General features: G+C 48.6%; 1 protein-coding gene across 11 annotated transcripts in view; it reads left to right on the top strand.

The window, feature by feature from the left end:
- Positions 1-16,251, top strand: part of TBC1D1 (TBC1 domain family member 1) — a 353,465-nt gene that overhangs the window by 206,634 nt on the left and 130,580 nt on the right. For 6 of the 11 annotated variants that reach the window (XM_024731609.1, XM_024731610.1, XM_024731611.1 and 3 more), the window contains 3 exons: positions 1,274-1,443; positions 8,524-8,697; positions 12,354-14,189. In XM_024731609.1, the coding sequence (XP_024587377.1) occupies positions 1,274-1,443; positions 8,524-8,697; positions 12,354-12,554 (545 nt within the window). In that variant the 3' untranslated portion in view covers positions 12,555-14,189. Of the gene's footprint in view, positions 1-1,273; positions 1,444-8,523; positions 8,698-12,353; positions 14,190-16,251 lie in introns of those variants that run through there. The other 5 variants (XR_003001308.1, XR_003001307.1, XR_003001309.1 and 2 more) reach the window with 2 other exon arrangements.

The raw sequence follows: 16,251 nt of genomic DNA, 5'->3' as shown, positions 1-16,251 counted from the left end.
CTGGGAGTGGCTGCCTGCAGGGCTGCACCCAGCCGGACGCCAGGTCTGCTCACGTGATGGTCTCGCAGCATCTCCGGGGCTGACCCAGCCAGCCGGTGCTTGGGTGTCTCCCTTATGCCATCCACAAACCACCCTGGGACACGTCCAGCCTGTGCTCAGTGGCTTGTTTCTTAATGGCTTTCACTTCTCATCCCCCTAAACCACCCAGAGAGGCACAGGCTGGGAATTCTCCCTCTCACCTGCTTCTGTCCTCCTTGACTTGATGGAAAGTACAGCTTCTTTGTCCCTTCCATTCTCCTGCAGCACCCCCAGAAAAAAAAGAGAATATTGACAGTTGCCTCTAATTAGATTTATGCTCCCATCTTTTAAAATTACATTTCTTCTTACATTATTATTCCAGTTGTTAGGTAACTTTCCCCAATTTAGTCACCCAACATTTAGTTATTAGGGCTGTGCTTGAGCCCCAGGACATTTGAGTCTTTCTGAATGGCTTCAACTCTGGGGAAGGTGGAGCCAGGGCTGGGCTGGGCTGGGCTGGGCTGGGGGCCCACTTGCCCTCCCTCTTCCTGTGCACCGTAGGTGTGGGGATTGTTAACATTCGCCAACCATTCTAAGGGAAAAAATGGCAAGAACTAGAAAATAACCCTGATAGAGTTCTTTGAATTCTTCAGAGGGAAAAAATTTTTTATTCCATTATTATGCTAAAATTCAGTATACTTGTTAAGTGTTTAATAATGTACTTTTGCAATGGTGCAGGCTTTTTACAGTTTTTAGAGATCTTTTAATTCAACCCCTTATTTCAAAGCAGAGGAAACAGGGGCATTTTCTTCACTTAACAGCAGCAGAGATTAGGATAGAGTGTTTATACACATCTTTGTTTTACTCATAAAAATATGTGTTTTAGTAATAACTCCTTTGAAATCCAGAGAATTCCTGAAAAAATAGACTAATGAACTTTTCTTTTTCACAGTTTCAACTTTTGAGGTATGTTTGAATTTAATATATTTTTGGAGTGAAAAACAGATTTATCTGAACCTGTGACAAAATTTTAGCAGTAGTTTAGTATATATAGTATGTATATTTACATATATATTTACATATTTACTTATTATTTGCTATATTTTCTTGACAGCCCTGTCTGAAATACCAGGATCTTATAATTTGGGGTTGCATTTCCCACAGTCCTGCTCTTCGATGTGTGTGAAGGGGAATGGAGTGCCATTTCATCAGAATCTGGTCCGGCTTAACTTTCTGCTTTTCTGTGTTTTCCCAGATATGATCTTTCTTCAGGGATCAGAGGTCATATTTAAAGTGGCTTTAAGTCTGTTGGGAAGCCATAAGCCCTTGATTCTGCAACATGAAAACCTAGAAACTATAGTTGACTTTATAAAAAGCACGCTACCCAACCTGGGCTTGGTGCAGATGGAAAAGACCATCAGTCAGGTATGGTTCAGTCTGGACCTTCCAAATGTTCCAGCGATTCTGGATATGCAGAAGCTGAATTTCCTTTTTTTTTTTTTTTTGAGGAGGAGCAGTTTCCTACCACTTTGTGTGTCCTGAGCAGCAATGCTCAGCTCGTGGGAGGCACATCTCGAATCCCTGTTCCATGATCAGACGTGTGTCTGCGCGTGCGTGTGCTGAGAGTGTGTAGGTGTGATAACCAGCACAAACTATCGGTAGTTTCTTACAATTAAAAGGCGTTTGTTCTTCTGAAATACATACATTTTTATTCAACGTAGGCTTTTGTAAAATGAGTGCTTTGATTTTTGTGCTGAAATGGCATTAATTGGAATTTTCTAAAAATTTAACTTGTTGATATGAAGTTGTGATAAAGAGTGTATATTCCATAACTTTGTTCTGGAGAGCGTGTGTGTGTGTGTGTTTTATAGAGTTCAGTCCCACATTCATCTGTGGTTCTAGTCCCTCTGATTTCTGTATGCAGTAGAACTGCATTGCATGTATGCATGTTTCACTCTCTGAAATGTTAGGGGTTGAGGGTGAGGTGATCCTGGAATTGCAGCTCGACCAGTTGTTAATGGCCTGGCTTAGGAGTGGGAGCAGATTTTGACTGTGTATCAGGAAGAATTTTCCAGTAATGATTGCTGACCATGCAGGACTCAGCTGCCTGACAGGGGGTGAGGTCACCCTTGGAAGTGTCCGGAGGCTGGATGGCGAGTGCTCCAGAAGGTGCCCAGTGCAGAGATCCCACAGACGCAGCAGTCGGGGCCTCTCATTAGCCTAGAACTTACCTCACCTGAAAATGTAATGAAAACATAGAGCAATTGGGTAAAAGCAAATAGTGAAATAAAGCCGTGATTATTTTTTTTGTGGTACACGGGCCTCTCACTGTTGTGGCCTCTCCCGTTGCGGAGCACAGGCTCCGGACGCGCAGGCTCAGTGGCCATGGCTCACGGGCCCAGCCGCTCTGCGGCCTGTGGGATCTTCCCGACCGGGGCACGAACCCGTGTACCCTGCATCGGCAGGCGGACTCTCAACCACTGCGCCACCAGGGAAGCCCAAAGCCGTGTTTTAAAAAATCCTTCTTCTGAGGGTTTCTGATAGTCTGAGAGTGGTGGGTTGCACGCAGTTGCAGCAGTTTGTGGTTCATTTGCTGCCCCTCCTTAGGTGCTGAGCCCAGAAAAGGAGGCAAGTCTGGGCTGGAAGAGGGAGACGGTTTCGCCTGGGTGCCACTTCGGGTCTCTGCACATTTCATTTGCCTACGTGAAGGAGCAGCTCTTTTCGTCTCTGCACTTTCTTCTTCAGTTAATTGAGAGGCTTTTACTTCCCTGGCGCCTTCCTCTCAGTGTGAATAGCTCTGGCTTGTTGACGCCCTGCTTTTTGCCAGGTTCTTTGTGACTCTGCATATGCACACATGGTTTCATTCAGTCATGACTGAATTCCTGAGAGGACAAGTGGTTTTAACCCACGAGCAACCTAGGGTTCAAAGTGGTTGATTAGCTGGCCCACGGTCATGCTGCCGAGAAGTGGGAAAGTAGGGTTTCAGACTCAGGCCGTCTCACTTCAAAGCTTTCGCAGCTACTCAGCTCCACCAAGTGCCTGCGGGTGTCATTTAATCAGAGATTTTCTGGACTCTACCTGTGTATTAAGACTGAATTCTCCACCCTTTGATTCTTTACTTTCTGACACTTCCATGCATTTCCTCCCTTTTAGAGCTTTCATTGCACATACCTATGTTTTTTGGCTGCAGGGGAGAATGCAAGAGCCTTGGTTCCCTAAAGCCAAGTCTGTGCCAGTGAGTGCCCTGACCTGCTGCCTGGGGCCTGGCTAAAAGGCAGGCAGCCTCACCCATGTGGTTACCTTCTGGATATGGAGCACCAGAAAAAAAAAAACCCATTTTCCTCCCCTCGTCTGTAAAGGATACCTACTGAGGGTGTGAAGGTGCTCTTTAATGTTGGGAGAATAGAAATGGACACAGTGTGGAGAGAGGACAGTTGGGTGTGTGCCTCAGTTGTTTGAGGCATCCGTTTTGAACTTGGCATGCTTTATTCCATTGGCTCCTTAACAACTCTGGGGCCCGGAGGGAGTAAACGCCCAGCACCCTGTACGAGGTGGCAGAGCCAAGAGTGTAACGTGCTCTGGGGCACCAGAGCCCATCCTGTGTAGAAAAGGAGTGTGTAACCAGTAACTGCAAGAGTGGTGGGAGCTCCAGTGGGGCTGTGCAGGGGCTGCAGGAGCGGGCTGTGCAGGGAGTGAGCAGTGAGTGGGGAGTGGGGACCGGGGAGCGGAGGGAGTTGAGTTCAGCTGGGCCTTTTCCGCAGAGGGCCAGGGAGGAAGTGTTTCAGGCTTTGTGGACCGTAAAGTCACGTGAGGTCAGCTCAGCCTCTGCAGCATGAAGGTCACCAGAGCCAGTATTTGTCAGAATGAAGCGGCCGTGTTGCAGTAAAGCTTTATTTGCAAAGCATGTGGCGGGACAGCCTTGGTCCACGGGCTGTAGTCAGCTAACCCCCCATTATAGTACATGCGAAGGCACGGGAGCGAGAGAGAAGTTCTAGGTGCCGGTTCAGCTTTCCCCGGGGTGGGGGGGCGGGAGGCGCGGGGATTGGAAGTAGGGACACAGCATCTGCATCTGAGGTCCAGGTTTTCAGCCTGCCGCAGGTCTCACTGGGAAACAAGACTCAAGGCCCGGCAACTCTCCGCCCTCCTTCCCTCCAACGTGTTCCATCTGGAACTTGACCTCTGCAGGCTGTCAAGCTTTTTGCCTGCTCGCTGCCCCCTCCCATCCCCTCCCTGCAGAGGGTGCTCTAGTCTCAAGTTCTACTCAGAGCCGGGAGGCCTGAGGGGCAGCGTGATTTCTCTGCAGCCTTGGAGAGCCCACAGGGTGGAAGTGACATTGCGTTCTTTGCGTGCTGCTGTCCTGTGTGTGGAAGGATGGAGCTGGGCTGGACCTCTGTGATAGCCAGGTTCCATTTCATTAAATACCGTCTCCGTGGAAGCCTCAGCTCGAGCCGCTGGGACACAGTCTGCATCCAGGGTGGGGAGAGTCCCCAAGGACAGGGCCCTGGAGCTCCCACTCAGCACAGCCAGGCTGGGAGCCGCCACCGAGGGGCAGGCCCAGAGTTGACAGAGTCCAGGGCGTGGAGACAAGGGTCTCTGAGGCTCTGTGGCAGCTCCTCAGCGTGACTTAACTGTCAGTTGAACGTGAGCCATAAAAATCGCCTCACAAGAAGGGGGAAGCCCTGGGAATAAACAGAAAGGAAGAGGAGGGAGGTCAGGGGTGTCATCTCATCACAGCAAGTGCCGTGTGCCTGTGCAGCCTCAGGTCAGTGTAAGGAAGAGAGCAGGTGAAGGGGGGCTTTGGAGGACGGGGCAAATAGCCTATTTTCAGCGTCCTTTGGGCCCTGCTCCAAGTGCGGTCCCAGACCAGCACCATCATATAGGAGCTTACGCAGAATCTGGGCCCCCCACTCCAGACCCGCTGAGTCAGAATCTGCATTTCAGCAAGATGCCCAGGAGATACGTGCGCGCGCGCACACACACACACACGCACACACACACGGGCACGTTGGAAAGCTCTGCTGTGAGCGACTTTATTGTAAGCACACCAGACAAGCCTGTGTTCTAGTTGAGCTTGTAGGAGAGAAACCAGAATCTTAACAACGTTCCTTTGTTCAAAAGATGCTCTTCAGAACCACAGTGGTGAGACTGCCCCTTCTGCCTTGGGAGGAGCCCTTACTGCTTGAGCAGCTTGCACTATTGAAAATTAGTTTTTTAAAAGGCCAGTCAGTGCCGTACCAAGAGGGTGGGGTACGGCAGGGAGGAGTACTTTACTACTGACATTGTTTAGAATTGCTTGCATGTGGTGATAATAAAAAACAGACCAACTTTTAGTTGGGTTTATTTTTGTTTTTAAATTCACCACAGACACTGCACCCCCTTATTTTTGATACCCAGGCAGAGGCTCCCCCATCCAGCTCTTGGTATGCCACTGAGACCACCAGGCTGGGGGGACGGGTCTGGGGGTGGGGAGGGTGTAAAGTATGTGACTAGTTCTGCAGCCATCAGGGTTGATGGCTTCATTACAGAGTGTCCACAGACAGCAAAGAGAAACACTAAGTCTCCAAGAGCAGGCGCGCCAGGAACAGAAACGAGTTCTCTAAAGGAGGAGACTCGTCTAGCAAGCAGATATCTGGGAAAATATTCAGCTTCGTGCATAATTTAAACTTAAATAACATATAATGCTTTACCTTCCTAGAATAACAAAATGAAACATTTTAATCCCAATACCCAGTGCCAAGGGTATACTGTATCTGGCACATTCTTACGTTGCTAATGGCATTGTATGTGGATTATTCCCGTTTGGGAAGCAATTTGGCAATATGTATCACGAGCCAGTAAAATATTTGTACCCTTTGACTCAGTAATCCCATTTCTTGGAATGTATGCTTAGGAAATAATCCAAAATATGGGAAAAGCCGTACATATGAGGATGTTTAAAGTTGTCGTTTATAACAAAAACTTACAAGTAACTGGATATCCAGCATTTGATGACTGGATTAACATGGTTATTGATACGTCGAGTTGGTAGAATACCATGAAGCCATGTATAATTACGGTTATGAAGAATATACAGCAACGTGAGAAAGCGTCATTTGAGGACCAGGGTGCTCCTGTCACCGCCAGCCATATGCTGCCATGGTCGGGAATAAATTCCCAGGCACGACTGCAAGGGCTGTGTGTGTGCTTTGGCAGCCAGGAGGGTAATGATGCAGTTAAGCAGAGATGATTGTGACCCAGGATGGTTCCTGGGGATTAACGTAGGCCTCGGCGAGCACTCCGCTCTGTGCACGGTTGAGAGCCATTAACCATACTGCTCATCAATCTGGATCAAAGGCCAGAGGTTTTGTCCCCAGGTTTTCCAGGTTAGGAGCTCATTTAAAAACCTCTGTGGAAGAAAAAATGTGTGTGACATTTATCCCGCACCGTGTTTATAATTACACACTAATGCCACAGCAATCTCGGTTTTAATGTGTGTGGTCTTTACTCTGAGCTGTTCAGAAGTTCCATGGTGTGACGTCCTTTGTCATTTTGCTGCAGCACAAGGTTGGATGGGGAGGGGTTTTGTGACAGCTGTGTGGAGGCAGATCCCTTAGCTAAGTTAGGGCACCAACTCAGCTTGCCAGGCCTGTGTCTCGTGATTCCCCACAGCTATGCTGTCAGGTGGGTGTTACCCACCTCCATGTGGTGGAGGCCAGGAACCGAGGCCAGGAAAGGTCAAGTAGCTTGCTCAGGGTCATTCAGGGAGTCGCCAGCCGAGCCCCCATTCAAGGGCTGACTGAAAGCTTCTGAGTCAGTTTTCTTGACTGTAGAATAGAGATGATAATCCCTGCCAGCTCACGGTCGCTCTGAGGGACAGCAGAGAATCAGATCAACGCAGTCAACTGCACACACAAACACGCACGCACGCACGTCACAAATACAGTGTGTATTACTTTTTTGGCCTATAGTGACGTTTGTGCCTAATTAGTATTAGCCATTGAATTAAATTGAAAACCAGGAAGCTGAAAAATTAATCTCAAGGAAGAGAAAATAAGATTGGAAGAGAAAGTAAGATTTCTGGGAATGGTGAGAAAGTAAACATGGTTTTTGAAAATTGATTTCAGGAAAGATGGGACTCATTCGTGTTTGAATGCTAACAGGGTACCATCAAGGGCAGTGAGTTTTTCACTGATTTTAACTGTGTTGGAATTTCTTTCTTAAGGAGATGCTGTGAAGAGTTAGTTTCTGCTCTTATAAAGACTCATTTCATTCTTTAGATGTGTGTTCTGATCTGGCTTTTTTAATGTGGTGATTGAATTCTCAAATCCACACTGGGGCGTCACGCCTGGGGCTTCACGCCTGGGGCAGCAGCAGCCTCTGTCTTCTGACGCCTCATCGTCCCAGCTTCCATCCAGCTCACTTCACTCATCGAGAGAAAGTACAGATATGAACAGCTCACTCACTTCTGCGCTTTGGGGTTGTTTTTCACACGAGTGGTTTTTTTTTCATGACTGTTACTATTATGGAAAGGAAGGCAACTCAGGCATTGTTTTGTATTCACTCATCTATGTGGGTGACATTTGGGTTTTGGCTCATTTCTGCATATTTTGTGTGCAGAATAGGGTTTTTTAGTAAATCAGTTCCATTACTTAGCTGTTCTTGTAACTCTGAAAATCCAACTGAACTATCATTAAACTTTGACCTGGTGACTGAGCAAATGGGGTTGTGATTCTTCTGTTTTGTTTCATTCTCTCTTTGACCCATAGTTGTGAATCTAATCTAATAGAATTTTCAGAGAAAAATGATCTAAGTACTGAAATAAGAAGTAAAAATAAACTCACATAAGCATTTTAAAAAAGAAGGCTTTGGCTTTTGAAAAATGAGTATCGGAGACCTACACTTGCTGTTACCTTTGGTTTATTTCCAAATGCTTCTTTTTTTTAAATATATTATTTATTTAATTTATTTTTGGCTGCATTGGGTCTTGGTTGTGGCACACGAGATCTTTGTTGTGGCACACGGGATCTTTCGTTGTGGTGCATGGGCTCTTCATTGTGGTGCGTGGGCTTCTCTCTAGCTGTGGCGTGCGGGTTTTCTCTCTCTAGTTGTGGCGCATGGACTCCAGAGCGCGTGGGCTTCTGTAGTTTGCGTCACACAGGCTCCCTAGTTGAGCCGTGCCAGCTCAGTAGTTGAGGTGGGCGGGCTTAGTTGCCCCGTGGCTGTGGGACCTTATTTCCCCAACCAGGGATCAGACCCACATCCCCTGCATTGTAAGGCAGATTCTTTACCACTGGACCACCAGGGAAGACCCCCAAATGCTTCTTAAATCCTCTCTTCTCAAAATTATTCCCTTCTCAGTGCAGAGTTTTCCTTGTTTATCACTGATAGAATCAGGCACAGAGTAGGTGCTTCGTGGACACCCGTTGACGTGGTCGTGTGTGTGTGTGTGTGTGTGTGTGTGTGTGTGTGTGTGTGTGTGTGATTTTTCTCATTTTCAGTGCCTGATGACTTTTCTGTGTGTTACAGGTGTTTGTGATGGACATCTCTAAACAGTTACAGGCTTATGAAGTTGAGTACCATGTGCTTCAGGAAGAACTTATCGATTCCTCTCCTCTCAGTGACAACCAAAGAATGGACAGATTAGAGAAAACCAACAGCAGCTTACGCAAACAGAACCTTGACCTCCTTGAACAACTGCAGGTAGGGCATATTTACAAGGTAGCCTCCCGAACCTTGAGTGTATGGTAGTTCATTAACTCACCAGAGGCACCGGCGGGCTGGGTTTTCCCATGGCCGCAGGCCCTTATTCTTCTGGTTGTTTGTAGTTGCGATCAAAGGTAGCCCAGGAGAATTGTTCCTTTCTGTTAGGAAGCAGACAGATTATCCTTTGCTAAGGTCAGACTGTCCTGGAACTTTCTGAGAGGCTCTTTCTGCACTTAACCCTTTCAGGAGACAGACCCAGAGCTGGACTTGGGTTCAGGGTGCCGTCGCACTATTAGCCGAATAGCCAGCGATTGCGCTTTGAGTCATGACGAGACAGTCAAAGGCATGAGCTTTCAGGAGCGAAACCAGCTAGGTCCTCGGAGTGATATCGAGTGAGGAAAGTGCCACAGAATCTCCCTAACAGAGTAAACCAGAGCCTGTGATCAGGATTCATGAGTCCCTGGTGCCAATGCAAAAATTCAGTTCAGGAAGGGACACAGTTCTCCCCTCTGGAAGCTTCCGTCTTACCATGGATAAATGCGGATGAGGACATACAGTAAGTAGAAAGGCAAACCCAGACCTGCATGCAGGAGGGAGAGATGGAGCTAGCACAGAGGCGCAGTCCAGAGACCCAGATCTTGCTAGGTCCAGTGTCACCCATACTGTCACCTGCTCTGCTCTGATTCCCTCATCTGTGCGACAGGGACAAAAAGATGCCTTTTTGTTGGGGTAGGGGGTAGCACTCCTCTAACAATCAGATAGAATAAACTAACCATACAGTCTGCTTTTTAAATGTCAATATGGGTGGTAAAGCTGTCATTATTAACGAATTGTGTGTGGAGGGGGGGAAGGGGGTGTTTTAAAAAATTATTTTTGAGCTTGCTGTGGAGAAAACTTTATATTTTTTCCAAAATATGTATTCTGTGGTATTCCTGGTCTGTCCTGAGAATAAGCTTTCCATCCTGATCTTAGCCTCTTAGTTTTCTCTATAGAAAGTTGCTGCTTTGCAGACACAAGCTTGGCAGTGATGGGAGAAAGGCCAGCATTTGGAGCTTAATAAATCAACCCCTGTCTAAAATGTATTCCCCCCAGCAGGGATTTTTACCCCAGTAGAAACCTAGTAGATATTCGCTGTAGAGGAACAAAGAGAAGTCTGTCCTTACCCAGGCCTGCCAGTCACATTCCGAAAGTTAGCTCTTTTTTCCTCTAAGATTGAGCTGTCCTAACTTGAAAGTATGCCTGAGTACGATTTCTGCAGGGTGTCTTAGCTGTAACCTGAAGGGGAGGTGCCGGGGAACGGAGAGCCTTATCTTGCATGTAAGGGTCTGCAGTGTAGGTGGTAATTTTAAATGCCTTCCAAACAAACAGTAGGTCCCTGAAGTACGGCAGGATGGAAACATTTCTAACAAAGCCCAGATTTGAAGTTGAAGCATGTGTCTCGTTAGGATACTGCGCAAATAAAAGGTGCATTTTATTAGGCTGATGCCATGTGGGTTTTTTGTGATGAAGAGGGGAAGTAATTTTGCGCTGCTCCTGTGATACTGTACCCCTTTTGTGAAGAGAGGGAGTTGTGAAAAGCTGCTCAGACATCTCCGTCCTCAAGAAACGCATCAAGAGGTAATTGGTAACAACAGATGTCCTCCTTGGAATGATCTTTCTCTTGACCACGTGGCTCTGTGCTTCTGGACGTATCATTCAAGACTAGAGCTTATGCCGCGGTTCCAGCTGTGCTGGGTGCCAGAGGCCACCAAAATTTGTAAGACGCTGCTGCTCTCAAAGAGTTGGGCTAGGGATTGTGGTGTGTCCGTTTGTGGGTGCCTGCATATAGTTTTCTCATTGGCCTCTGAGTCATGTGGAATTACTTTCAGCCAGACCACATAAGTTCTGTGAGACTCACACCTCTTTTCCCTTTTTTCTTTTTTTTTTTTAAATAGTTTTCAGAGTCCAGGGATAGCTGTTCAATGCAATACTTAATTTTCCAACATAAATCTTTGCTTTTTTGCCCAAGTATCAAAATTGACCTGTTTCCTGGCTTTGTTCCATTCATACAGTTGTTGGACATACCAAAGCCCCATCTATTTTCTTGTTAAACACTTAAGAATGTCATCTAGCCGCTGGAGACTAAACTGTCTTAGCTCTTCTGTCCAGCAGCGTACTTACGACGATCGCTTAGACATGTCTGATGTTGCCAAATGCTAAGGGACGTGCATTTTTTGGAATAATCCACTACCAGTCATTGAGTGCCCGTGAGCCGGGTGCTTTGGGAGGCCAGACCCACATGCAGGGTGAGGTGTGTTTTCTTCTGTGAGACAGCTTCAGTCTCACCGAGGAGGAGACCTGACGTTCGTGCTGGCCAGTAAATGACCATGCACATCAGCTCACTGCTAAGCTGAGAGGTGCCCCTGGGAGTGCTGTGGCCTTCAGAAGGAGTGGTCCCTGGAGGGGATGAGGTGGGACCCGTCCCAGGCCTTGACCGTGGGGAGGAGTGTGAGGGTCGGAGAGAACTGCTTGGACATACCCACTCAGCGTGACCGCCCCCTGCCCGGTAAGCCGGCAAACTTAGGATCTCAGTCCTTTCTTCTTTCTGTTTAGAGTGTTCCAGTGTCACAGCCAGACCTAGGCTTTGAGTCATAGAATTGTCTAGCACAAGTGTTGTCTTGTTCAAGAAGCTGTTTCCCTTGTTTTGAAAACGAGAGAAAAAATATGTACTGTTGTTCCCACCTAAAATCTACGGGGACATGTAGACGGCCGGTCAGATGAGCGAGCCACTGCAGTGCCTTACTGACCCCGGGCCCAAGCACTCGAGAATGCAGCGGAGAGCTGGAATTGGCCAGGAGGCCCGGGGACAGCAACGTAGGAGGCTGCTTTTCTCAGGAAACTCCTCCGCTTCACTGGGGCCAACTCACTGGTTGCCTGGGAAGCCAGCCCGAGGGGACTAGAGAGAAGAGGAGGGTCCGTTGCAAGAGAGAAGCACCTGGAAGGTCGGCCTGACACTGATTGTGTGCTGAGGATGCGGACGGGTGGGAGTGGGGACACTGCTGGCGTCTGTGGCCAGTGAGGCCATGCACGTGACCCTCTTAGCAGAGCTCGGCCACCCTGAGCGCTCCACACACGTTCCCGGGGAAATGCCCGTCCTTGGTACTGTTAAAGGTTCAGAGTAGAGAGCTGTTACTACGTGGGCCTTCACATAGAAACCATTTTGATGGTCTGTCTGAAATCAGTTTGTACCTGTAAATACATGTATTTGTCAAAGTGGGCCGGACTGTGCTGCAGTAACAACGCTCCAGACCCCAGGGCTCAGCACCGCAGACCCTCCGCCTTGTCTCCACGAAGCATTCTCAGGCCGTTTCACAGCTGTCCTCCTGTAGCGGGTGACTCGGGAATCGGGCTCCCTCTGCACTGGGAAGCCGCCATCTCCACAGGTGGCTTCCAGAGTAACCACGACAGGGGAAGAGGGTGCTGGAGGATCTCGGGGCGGCCCAGCCCACCTGCGAGGAGTCTTCCACTGTGGCCAGAACTGAGAGTAAACGTGGAGAGGTGTGTCTCTGCCAGAACAGGGCTCCAGAGTGCCTTCGAGAATGGACAGTGGAGTGCAGAGTGGATCTCCCATGTTCTCCCCGGGCAGTTCCATTCTCATTTCTTTTATTCTCTAGGTGGCTAATGGGAGGATCCAGAGCCTGGAAGCCACTGTTGAGAAGCTCCTGACCAGTGAAAGCAAGCTGAAGCAAGCGACCCTGGCCTTGGAGCTGGAGAGGTCAGCCCTGCTGCGGACAGTGGAGCGGCTCCAGGGGCAGACGGCAGAGCTGGGCGGCCCAGAGCCTGACCCCGTACCACCCGAGCCTGCGGGCCACTGACGGCCGGAGCCCAGCCCCCGCCAGAGCACAGCTCCAGAACCGGCTCACCACCGCCCTGACACTGTCCAGGCCTTACCTGAGAGAGATGAAGATGCCGGAGGGAGAACGGAGCGTGAAGCGTGCTTCTCAGGGAGGAGACTGGCTTGCCAGCGCGCGGATTCTTCTGAACTAAGATTCGCAGTGCAGGGGGGCGAACGTCCTGGTGGTGTTGTCGTCGTTTAGGTTCTAATACGTCCCCTCTCCGGTCCCGGTTACTGTACTCAGTAGATTTAGATGGCATGGACTTGAAATAAAGCACCTTTGTGTTTCTTTATCGTTTCCTTCTTCAGTATCACTGTGTCTGTAAAGGGCATTCATAATACTGTGGGATTTCAGAAGCCGGCGAGGCTGGAGGTGATGATTCCTCTGGCCAACATGTGGCCCTTCGTTCTTCCAAGGAGGGTTTGTGTGACTTACACCTTCAGTGTCACCAGCAGGGGTGCGGTTGGCCCGTGACCATTCTTGTTGTGGAAGCCCCCATTACCACTGGGAAAAATCGGAAGCGATTTATTTAAACTTGACATCTTATATTTGATCACTGTGCTTGGTATTTAATGAAGTTTGTCTTTTAAGAAGAATAGTTTTCATATACTTTTTGCTTAGCCCTTAAGTATTGATCACAGTCATTGTAGATAAACGTTTTATGGGAAAATCACCTATTTTTAGACTCTGCCAGGTATTGCTAGCGTGCGGCCTGCAGTTGTAGAGTCTGAGAGGTTTACTTTGTTGTGGTGTTTCATATCCATATTTCAGAATCGTGTATTCATTTTTGCTGTCGTGTGATGTAATGCAGCCGTGTGTCCCTTTGAGTCTCCACCCCTTGGGAATCGGATTCCTTGCGGAAGTCGCCCTGCATGTCAGGACTTCCAGGGGTCCCAGACATTCTGGGGCTTTCAAAGTTTTCAGACTTTCGGCCTGAAATTGCATCAACTGTACGGCAGCTGAGAGCAGTTTTTTGTGGTGGGATGTGCGTTTTGAATGTAACTCACAACCCAGCGACCCCCTCCCTCAGGATGATGAGGACCCGGTGCCTTCAGCCAGCAAAAGGCTGCTCTCAGTGGCCCTGGTGTCATCTGGTCGCCATGTGAGGCTCTTCCCCATGATCTCCTGGAGCGGGTGGTGGGTTAGAGAGGAGTCGTGGAGGCAAGTTCACTTCCAGGACAGCAGAACCATTTCTTTACTGTATCTTCGTAACTACTACTATTCCACAGGAGTTTTTCGACACACCCTCCGTGGTGGGCGTCTCTTTCAAGCCTGAGGGGTGAGGAAGGGCTTTCATATCTGGAATCTTTCTAGATCTCCCAAGATATTTCCAAGGGAGGCACACGTGCTGCTGCTGGTGCCTAAACAGTTGGTTGACAGTGGGGACTCTGCTGTTCCCCATGTCATAAACCATGATGACAAGCCCAGTAGCCTTTATCCCGTGCTGTTCCACCAGCTACAACTTAAAGGAGTTCACATTTGAGGGCTTCTTTCCATATACTTTACTGTGTAAATGTTCAATAATGTTCAGTTTGGGGCATCTTATTACCATTACTCAAAAACATCGACTCTGCATTAAATAAAAAGCAATAAAACAAATAATTCATGCCCGCACTTTTACGGTGTTCTTTTTCTTTTTTTTAAACGTTGGGTTTCTGCTTCTCAGCCCAGGAGTGAAGGACTGCCCGGTGAACACCTGTGGGTGAGAGTATGAATGTGGCCTAACCAGCAGTGAGATCTCTGAGGGATTGGCGTCTTGCATACCCAGTATTGCTACCCAAGTGCAGCACACCTCTGCGCGGGTGTGCGTAGTAGGGCTGCTGAGACCAGCCACATCCGTGGTGTGTGCCAGCGGGCACTGTTGTGAGTTCGCGCTGGGCGGAGAGGACGGGGGACACAGGCCTGTGATTACAGGTTGGACAGTCCGCCTGTGCCTCTGGGCGGCTGGGGACAGAGTCTCAGTTCACATCACTGCCTGAGGATTCGCAGAGGCAAGGTTTTAAACTAAGAAAGTTTCCTATTATGTTTTCCTCGCAACACACAACTGTATGCACACGTGTGTGTGCACTTGGAGGTTGTCTGTCTTTTGGTACAATTTATACCCTCTTAGACAAAGACATTGAGCCCCTGGGAAGCACACTGTGACATAGAACACATGGAAAAACAGCTTCTATGCAGAACACTCGGTTTGGGGCCCTCTGAGGAGTTACACGTAGATAGAACAACAGTGTCCATTTGGGGATTTGTGTTTGTTTTGGTTGGGGAATCTGGGGAGAAGGGTTGCTCTGAGGGCTATGGGATGCAGGAGCTGTTTCAGGAATGAGAGCAGACGCCACTGTGTGAGGAGCTGCAGAGGACCCGGTGCCTTCAGCCAGCAAAAGGCTGCTTTCAGTGGCCCTGGTGTCTTCTGGTGTGCAGGAGGAGGTGTGCAGACCAAGAGGAGTCCCCAGGGGGCCCATCTGAGCGGCGGAACACACACAGATGCTGATGCGGGCCGGGGCGGGGGGCACGTGGGGCTCTAGGCAGCTGCAGCCGCCGTGTAGTAACCATCTCCGCGTCGACGGCCAGTGTCTGGTGGTGGGCCTGGAACCACCCTAGGTCATGCCTCAAAGTCAGAACTTGGGAAGAAGAACTTGGAGGTAGAGCGGAGGAGAATGAGGATGAGCTGGGACCTTTAGCACCTCATGTGTATCGGTCGCCACACCTGACTATGATGACCCTCAGAGAATAGTGGCCCTTGCATCACTTTACCTTCCAAAAAATCACACAAGCATGTCTTTGAGCCGATTCTCATTTAGAACCACTGGGGAAGGGGACGCAAGGAAAGGTAGTTGTGACTTAACCAAGCTGACGGAAGACAAACCACCATAATTTTGGAACCTGCCTAACCCGAATGGTAGCATGCGTATGTGAGTTATTTGACAGGGGCCTTCCAGCTAAGTATATATGATGAGTGATCCGCAGGGCTCGGATTCATAGATTGATTTTGACTTTGTCACTGATGGTGCAATGCTGAAGACTAAAAACTGTAGCAGCCACAGCTGACAACTGGGACCACCCCCAACCCTTCACCTGCTCCCCTCTGTCACAGTGTTACCAAACAGTCTACAAATTAAGATCCAGAATCTTTCTGTGTGGGAAGATAATTTACAGGCCACATTGTCTTAAACTGAAACTGCTTTAAGGGTTTGGAATAGCTCCAGATTATCTTGGATTGGAGGGAACCTGCTATTTCAGACTGGAAAACTACCTTCCACCTCATCTTACAGAGGGAAGAACTGAGGAGAAGAGAGGTTCAGAAACCACCTAATGGTTGCCTGCAGGGTCAGGGTGGGGCTTCAGCCTCCCGATTGCCAGGTAGTTGACACCACCCGGCTTTCATTCCAGTGAGTTTTGGGAATCATTTCTGACGGCATTAAGGTTCAAGGCCAGGAAAGTTCTGCTTCACTTTCCAGGAAGGTGATCTGTATAGTAAGAAGCCCAGCTCAGCTTCTCTCCTGAGATGTAGGGTCTGCAGGGGCCCTAATCTGTCATGAGTTAGAACCAGGGCAGAGGAACGCTACTGCCACAGGGTCTGAATTGACTGGGGACAGTTTTGCTCTTGACAGTCATTTCTTTTTTTACTTTTAGACGTCTGAAAACCCTTGCATTGTCATGTTAAAAAAAACAACACAAT

Source organism: Neophocaena asiaeorientalis, unplaced genomic scaffold (assembly GCF_003031525.2).
Source record: "Neophocaena asiaeorientalis asiaeorientalis breed wild unplaced genomic scaffold, Neophocaena_asiaeorientalis_V1.1 scaffold39, whole genome shotgun sequence".
Lineage (NCBI taxonomy): Eukaryota > Metazoa > Chordata > Mammalia > Artiodactyla > Phocoenidae > Neophocaena > Neophocaena asiaeorientalis.
The sequence above is the reverse complement of the archived record's forward strand: the minus strand, read 5'-3'. Positions and strand labels throughout refer to the sequence as shown.